The following is a 7,899-nucleotide window of genomic DNA, read 5'->3' on the forward strand; positions in this document are numbered from 1 at the left end:
TTCAGCATTTAAATCCTTAAAGGGCTTTTTTATTTTAGGAAAGAGATACATGTTGCACATAAGAGATGAGAGTAAAGAGGGTGGTGGGTGATTCCTTAAAGCAGCAGTCCCCAGCCTCTTTGGCACCAGGGACCGGTTTTGTGGAAGACAGTTCTTCCATGGACGGGGGCGGGAGGGTGGTTTGGGGATGATTCAAGTGCATTACATTTATGGTGCACTTTATTATTATTACATTGTAATATATAATGAAATAATTATGCAACTCACCATAATGCCGAATCAGTGGGATCCCTGAGCTTGTTTTCCTACAACTAGATGGTCCCATCAGGGGGTGATGGGAGACAGTGACACGCGAAGTGTGTGGCTTATGTGCAGTCTACTCCGTAAGATGCAGCTTGTCATTTGCCACTCACTGATGGGGTTTTGATATGAGCCTGCAAGCAACTGATTTATTATGGTCTCTGTGCCGTCAAACCTCTCTGCTAATGATAATCGTATTTGCAGCCGCTGCCCAGCGCTAGCATCACCATCTCCGCTCCACCTCAGATCATCAGGCATTGGATTCTCATAAGGAGCGCACAACCTATATCCCTCGCATGCGCAGTTCACAGTAGGTTCCTATGAGGATCTAATGCCGCTGCTGCTCTGACAGGAGGTGGAGCTCAGGTGGTAATGCGAGCGATGGGGAGCGGCTGTAAACACAGGTGAAGCTCCACTCACTGGCCCGCTGCTCACCTCCTGCTGTGTGGCCCGGTTCCTAACAGGCCACGGACTGATAACTGGTCCGTGGCCCGGGGGTTGGGGACCTCTGCCTTAAAGCAAGGCTATGAAGGTGGGTCACCCTTGGGTCATCACGCCCTGTACCCGGTTCTAACCACTGCAGGTAATGAAAATGCATGTAGCCAGTTGACCCAGAGCTGCACTGTTAGGGTGGCTTCCAGCCACGTGTGGGAACTTAAATGTATTGAAATTAGATAATTCAGTTTCTTGTTTACAACCAGCTGCATGGTTACCATACTGAACATCACAGATAACAGAACTTTTATTTCCACCATCAAATAAGGTTCTGTTGGACACGACCTAGGTCCAGTTAGATTTGGGGAAACTAACTCATGGGTCAGAAGAGAACACACATTGATTGGTCACATTCTCTTCCTTGTAGGAAAGTCTACATAGAGAAAAAAATGTATGAACTGTTAGGCTAAATTTTTTCAAATGTGTACGTATAAACACACTCTTTGAGGGAGATGAACGGATAGGCTAATGTCTCAGATTGTCGTAAGGTGGCCTGGTGAGCAAGGACTCCCAGCTTCCAGCTTCTCTGCTATTTAGAGGTTACCATTATCACACCTTGAGCAGATTTGTTATTGGAGTTCAGACAGTGCAGGGAAGGGCAGGGAAAGCTGTCTTTAGAGTTTGGTTTATCCCCAGCCCGGGCACTGCCTGACCTCTGCTGGTATTGGCGCCCAGGTGAGACTGTACCGGCCCAGCACAGAATGTTTAGGGTTACTATGACCCATTGTCGTAGCCTATAGGGTGTCTGGAACGTTGGAAGAGTTTGTTTTGATCATCCAACCTGGTTACTAATGGGTTAACTTTAAGAACTGACATTAACTCAAGGTGGGGAATCCTGGGCTCCTGAGTTGTCTCATCCATTTGCGGGTGAGTTATAGTCTTAATTCCAGACCGAGTTCTAGAGAAACCTGTTTAAAGAGTGAAATGGGGTTAGAGCTACAGTTGCATGAAAAGTTTTGAGAGCTGAGTTTTATACACTATCAGGTAGACGCGGGTAATCAACTATTCTAACAGTTTATGAAGCGGAAGCATGCGCAGTGTGGTGGCGTAGGGATAACACTTGGCATTCCAGACCCAGCTAGTCGTCTAGCCCTGGGATCTGCATCGTCAGAAGCTACAAAAATCAGATTCCGGGACCGGTAGGTAGGGAGCGGGGCTTTCGCAGTCGGGCGCGCTCCGCCCCGCGCTCCGTCCCGCCCCTTGCCCCGGCCCCGGCTTCCTCGTGACCCCGGCGCCCCGCCCCCCGGTCGGGAGCACCCCCGGCTGATTGGCCCTCCGCGGCGTATCCTCCGGCTGGCAGCCAGGCCGGCGTGTCACGTGGCCGAGCGGCGTCCGGGGCGCGGAGCTGCGGGCCGTTGGGCATGGACTCTCAGATCGCCGGGGCCCCGGCGCTGGGGGCGGCGGAGCCGCCGCCGGGTCTGCCGGTGCTGAGCACGCGGGAGGCGCCTCCCCGCTTGGGGGTGAGCGCGGCGCGGGTCCTGGGCGCGGCTACCACCTGCGGCCCGGGGCGGGAAGTTGCGGGGCTCGCGGGGCGGGCTGGGCGGGGGCCGCGGGGAGCCGGGGAAGCGCCTCGGACCCGCCTTCTGCAGCCCCGACGTTTGGGAGCGCGCCCGAGCTGGAAACGGCCGGGCTGTGGGGCGCGGCACCCCGAGGACGTGGGTGGGCGCGCCGGGCCGGGAGGGCTGGCTGTCGGCCGCAGGGCGCCTGTGCGTCCTTGCTAAATGGGAGGTGATGCTGCTGACCCAGAGCTGGAGACGCTACTGGGGGGCCTGGGCTGGGGCCAGGTGAGGGCAGCGAGGAGAGCGACTTTCCCTGAAGGGTCCGTGTCCCTTGGTGGGGATGCTCAGCTAAGCCTGCGCACCAGATGATGTCTCATGCGCTCTCGCCTTTTCTCTTCACTGAAACCAAAAGGCCGCGTTTGACGCAGGGTTCCAGAAACGTGTTTTCATTTGCGCGCCAGACAGCTCCTGGCTTTTCAGAGACCGTTATTACAGTCATCTGCCCTTGTTTACAGTCAGCAATCCGTGTTAGAGGGTGAGCTACGTGAGGATAGGAACCCTCTGTTTACTGCTGTAAACCCGGCGCCTAGCATAGTGCCTGGCACCGTAGACGCACATATTAATTTGATGGAGGAATGGAATGCTTGTCTAAGCATCAAAGATGTCATATCTTAACCATAATATGAAAAATGTAGTGATAAGCTTATAAGGAAAATTACTTTGGGGTGCGGGTAGGATAAAACTAATTTTGTCAGAGCACAGCAGGAAGGTTTGTGCACTTTCTCTCCAAGATGAGACGATGGTGGTCCTGGCAAAGGTGTGGAGATGAGGAAATGCGGGGCAAATGGCTGAGAGCTTGGGTCCCTGAGCTGGGAGAGAGAACTATGCTGCACAGGTTGATGGAGCGTGAGGTGGAGGTGTGGATGCCACGGCGAATTTTGTGCTCCAGCAGTGGAGGCCTGTTGAGTTTTTCATCAGAGGAGTCATTAAGCGTGTAAGGCTGTGCAAGATGGGTGAGTGGGAAGTCAGTTAGGGAGCTCTTGCGGTGGAAGAGATGAGAGGTCCCACTACTGGTCAGCAGGAGTGACCAGGAGTTGTCGCTGACTACAGGAGATGGAATTGACTCATTAAATCCAGGTAGGACTAGATCATGAACTAATTGGGGCAGATGCCAAACGCAGTTTAGATGTAGGGGCAAAGAAGGTGGATTTCAATTCAACAGATGTTATATTCCTGCTGTGTTTTCATAAATATTATCTCATTATAAACCCCCTGCAAGGTCAGAACAGTCATCCCCAATTTCCAGAGAAGGAAACCCAGGTGTGGTGGCTGAAGTGATGTGTCCAGGGTACACACTGAATGAATGGGATTGAAATCAGGTCTTCTCATGCAGGCTGTGAACATTTCTCATCCCACTTAGAAAGAGGTCTTAACAGGTGATAGGATTTCAGGAACTTTTGAGTGATGGGAGCAGAGAAGCATATGGGTGGCTATGGGAGAAGACGATTTCCCTTCAACAACTAAAGCTCTGTTGTCCCCATGTGTCAGTCAGGAGACAGAGAATTTGATAAAGCAGCTGTTAACTAGACAAAAAGTTAAGTAACTGAAAAGCTAAAAACAGGGAGGTAGCCACTGCGGGGAAACAGCGGAACAAAGGGGTGAGTTTGGAATGACTGAAATGTACAAGCTCAGAGGAGAGGCTTTGCAGGGAGCTGAAATTCCAACCTCTGAGGAGGGGGCACTGTCCCGGCTAGTGCTAGAGTCTCCGAGCTTGGAGGAGGGGTCCTGAGGCCCGAGACTGAGACTGCTCAAGACAGGGCTCGAGAGGAGGCTGGCTCTGCACGTGCTGGCAAACTGTGCACTGGATTCAGTGGCCACTCTAGGAAGACAGGCGATCCTGCTGGCAGGGGTGATGCTGACAGGAAGAGGAAGCAGCAAGGCCCAGTCGAACAGGGCACAGCAGAAATGTGGGTGGCAGAGTCCCTGCCCCAGCCTCACAAAGGAGGGTATGGAAGGGTGGGTGTGGGGCTGAAATACTGGCCGTACCGGAGATGTCCAAGTCCTGGGTAATTGTTTCTTCTTCCCGCAGGCTGCCTTTGCCCCAGCTGGCCGCTCCGGTCAGGAGAGAGAGACCGAGAAGGCTGCGGATCGACTAGGCGAGTAGGCAGCAGAGCCTGGGGTGGGTGTTGGGAGAGACCAAGGAGGTCTGTATTGTGAAAGCTTGTCATCTCCCAGAGGCCCTTTGCCTCAGTGGCATTTAAACTACCTGAAAACATAAACTGTGCCTGCCTTCTCATGTGAATGAAAAGAGCTGGTAATTAATGGGCTTATTTAAGGCAAAACATCTTATTGAAAGTAAATGATCAACCCTACTTCTAAAACTGGAAACAGAACAACAGTTTTTAATAAGTGCTCCGGCGGCTGAGGAACTCTGCACACTTGTTACTGCTGCCCTCTTAGTAAGTCTGCCAAAAATCTCCCGGGTGCACGACTGGCCCTCTCTGGTCTGCCAGTTATTTTAAGACCTCCTTCCTTTTGTCGATTTCTTAGCCAGCGGAGCACAGAGCATCCCTCATGATAGTCCTGCCCACGGTGAGGGCAGCCATTGTGAAGAGGAAGGCTTTGCTGTGGATGACGAGGATTCCGATGGGGAACCGAACCCCTGGGAGCTGTCAGAAGGGGTGTCCGGCTGTCCACCCAGGGAACAGGCTGCTGATCTTTTTAACGAGGACTGGGACTTGGAGTTGAAAGAAGATCTAGGGAATCCATATGGTAGGTGTGGGGTTTTGGGGGTCCTAGGCCAGGCTTCTGAGACCCTCCTACACATGAACCCCGAAACAGTTTGGAAGAGGGACCCACATCCATGAGCTTAGCCTGATAGCTCTCATAGGTCTGAAATTTCTGTGACAGCTCCTCTTTCATATGGGGGGGAAAAAGTGCCAGTTTTGCATTTTATTATATAATGTATTGGTCAGTTGTAACATTGAAACAGTGTTACCATCTCCAAATATCTTTGTGTGAATCGAGCGGCTGTAGACAGAAGTGCTCTGTTCACCAGTTGCTTCCTCTGCGCTGCTAGGAACCGGTGTCTGAGAAGCAGGACTGTGGGTGGCATCAGAATGAAGGTGCTTGGGATTCTCCACGAAAGGAGGACTGTGTGTGTGTGTGTGTGTGTGTGTGTGTGTGTGTGTGTCTGTCTGTCTGTCTGTCTGTCTGTCTGTCTGTGTCTGTGTGCGTGTACGTGCATGTGTTTAAGCAAAGACAGTGCAAGTGTCTGTCCCGTAGACATTTTTGGCTCTCTCTTTTCACTCTCCCTCCTTCCTTTAATCTGTCTTTTAAAACTGCCTGCAGATGCTGACGACATCCAGGGCTGCCTTTCTCAAGAGGTCAGACCCTGGGTGTGCTGTGCCCCGCAAGGAGACATGATCTATGACCCCAGTTGGCACCATCCACCTCCACTGATACCCCATTATTCCAAGATGGTCTTTGAAACGGGACAGTTTGATGATGCTGAAGACTGAGGGCATAGCTTTTGCCTGGTGAGTGGGTGGGCCCTCCAGGTCAACGTCTCCTTTCTTTGAGGTGAGATGTCATATCTGAGGAAACATTCCCAGTGAATCCCGAGTCGGGCACACAGACTGGTGTTAAATAAGGCCCTCTGTCCCCCAGTTCTGTTGTTGTTGTTGTTTTTAATGAGCTCCTCCTTGGAATGTGTGAGTGTTTATGTCTGTGTCGGGAAGGAATGGTGTTCTTTATAAATAAAAGTAGAAAAAAAAACCAGCCTGCTTTTGCCTACTTTTTTTCCCCCCTTTTTCATTAGAAACTTCTGAGCAAAGCCTCACTCCTTCATTTAAAGCCCCTCACTTACATTTTCAGGATTGATGTTGTCTGAGATGAAACTACTCTGTGAAAGAAAACGATACTTTAGTTTTTGCCTCTGTAGATCTGGCCCTATTGACCAGAGGTTGGAACCCAAGAGACACTGGTGACTTTGCGGCTGACTGCTATTCCTGGTGATGGAAAATTGACCATTTACTTAGTTAACAAGGACTTTCTGTAGGCTGGAAAATGAAATGGCAAATTAATTAAACCAGCAGTTGTACAGCCCTCAATTGGCATGAAAGGATTTTACACTCTACTTTCCTTTTAATCCTTACAATTACTTACGTGTCACTTAAATTTTTTTTTAACCTCATTTGGGAGATGAGGAAAATAAGGCTCAAAATGTTTTGACCTCACCCAGATCACACAGCCAGGAAACAGCAGAAATGTGACCTGAACCCTCACATGACTCTGAAGTCTGTTCCCATGGTTGTCCGTGTGTGTGTGTGTGTGTGTGTGTGTGTGTGTGTGTGAGCCTGGACGTGGGACCTGGGGGCCACACCTCGGCAGGTGTGTGACACACCAGACCATGTCACCGTTGCCTCTTGGGCAGGTTGGGCATTGCTTCTTACCTCCCTGCCTCCGTATTGAAGCTGAATCAGGAAAAAGTTTCAGACCTGAAATCCACGGCAGTTGGATGAACAACTAACGATTTAAGCTATTTTTCAGAGACCCCATACAATGTGTGAATAAGGCAGCACCTTATGAGGGAGGGCAGTAGCTTTGGCCGTGAGGAGCCCTCATGGCCAAGGTTGTCCTAGGGAGAAAAAAATGGTCCCTTCCGCTGTCCTTGCTGGAGAGACAGTCGTAGACCACATCCCCACACCACTCTTGCTTTACTCCTCCCGGTGCCATGGCTGATTAGACCACGAGTGTGTCGGACGCGAAAAGGGGAACTTGAGAAATTGAGCTAAGAAACACTGAGGGCTTGAGGAGCGTGGCAGGGCTGCCAAATAGAAAGGTGGTGTTATGGACAGGCTACGTGGGCCCATGTGCAATTATGAGGCAGCTGAAACCGAGTAAAAGAAGTCACGAGGTGGGGAGATTACACCTAGGTCAGAGGGAGGGACGGAAGAAAGAGTAAGGAAAGTACACGTGCATGAGTATCTGAGCAAAGAAAATTTACAAGCTGCCGCTGCTGGGATCCATGGAATGGTGGTGAATTTAGACTCTCCTGCTTTTCAAAAGTTACTCTTTGCAGTTCCTCCCGGTTCTTTCCAGCAATATTCTGTTAGAGTTAAAGACATCAGAATGGCTTTCACAGCCAAAAGTTGTGTGTGTCAGGAGAACAAGAAAAGTGGGGAGGGGCTAGTCAATTGTTCTGATTTAGGTATCGTTCTGGTGCCCCTCCTAGGATGGATCAAACAGAGAAGGATGGAGATGGGTAACTCCCCAGGCTGTGAACACTGGTTCACAGCCTGGGGAGTTAAGTGGGGTGAAGTGCAAGTAAGAAAAAGAAAGTAGAGATGTGGAAAAATACTAATGATATAATAAGTGAAAATATAGACTATAAAACCACTCTGATAATATTGGAAACATGAAAAAATGGCATATGTAAGTGATAAGGATTAATATGGACAAATGGAAAGAATTTGATGAGACGGTGGAGGTGTTGGCAGTTTGCTTGTATATTTTTGTTATTTTAATATAGATTTTGCAATGAGGTATTTAAAGACAAGCTGTTATTCTAAAACAGAGTTGCCTCCTCTGCCTAGTCTTCCCC

General features: G+C 50.2%; 1 protein-coding gene across 1 annotated transcript; it reads left to right on the forward strand.

Moving 5' to 3' along the window:
* Window positions 1-2,096: 2,096 nt before the first annotated feature.
* Window positions 2,097-6,074, forward strand: COPRS (coordinator of PRMT5 and differentiation stimulator). The gene is made up of 4 exons (XM_030862104.3): window positions 2,097-2,255; window positions 4,384-4,450; window positions 4,845-5,066; window positions 5,646-6,074. Exons 1-4 carry the CDS (start codon window positions 2,157-2,159, stop codon window positions 5,813-5,815), a joined length of 558 nt encoding a protein of 185 aa, XP_030717964.1. The 5' UTR covers window positions 2,097-2,156; the 3' UTR covers window positions 5,816-6,074.
* The last annotated feature ends 1,825 nt before the right edge of the window (window positions 6,075-7,899 follow it).

This window comes from Globicephala melas, chromosome 20, assembly GCF_963455315.2.
Source record: "Globicephala melas chromosome 20, mGloMel1.2, whole genome shotgun sequence".
Taxonomy (NCBI): Eukaryota; Metazoa; Chordata; class Mammalia; order Artiodactyla; family Delphinidae; genus Globicephala; species Globicephala melas.

Excerpts from the sequence above, each read along its gene's own strand:
- COPRS (XM_030862104.3), top strand. The coding sequence starts at position 2,157 with ATGGACTCTCAGATCGCCGGGGCCCCGGCGCTGGGGGCGGCGGAGCCG. Across the intron at positions 2,256-4,383 it reads AGGCGCCTCCCCGCTTGGGG|GCTGCCTTTGCCCCAGCTGG; the intron begins GTGAGCGCGGCG and ends TTCTTCCCGCAG. Across the intron at positions 4,451-4,844 it reads GAAGGCTGCGGATCGACTAG|CCAGCGGAGCACAGAGCATC; the intron begins GCGAGTAGGCAG and ends TCGATTTCTTAG.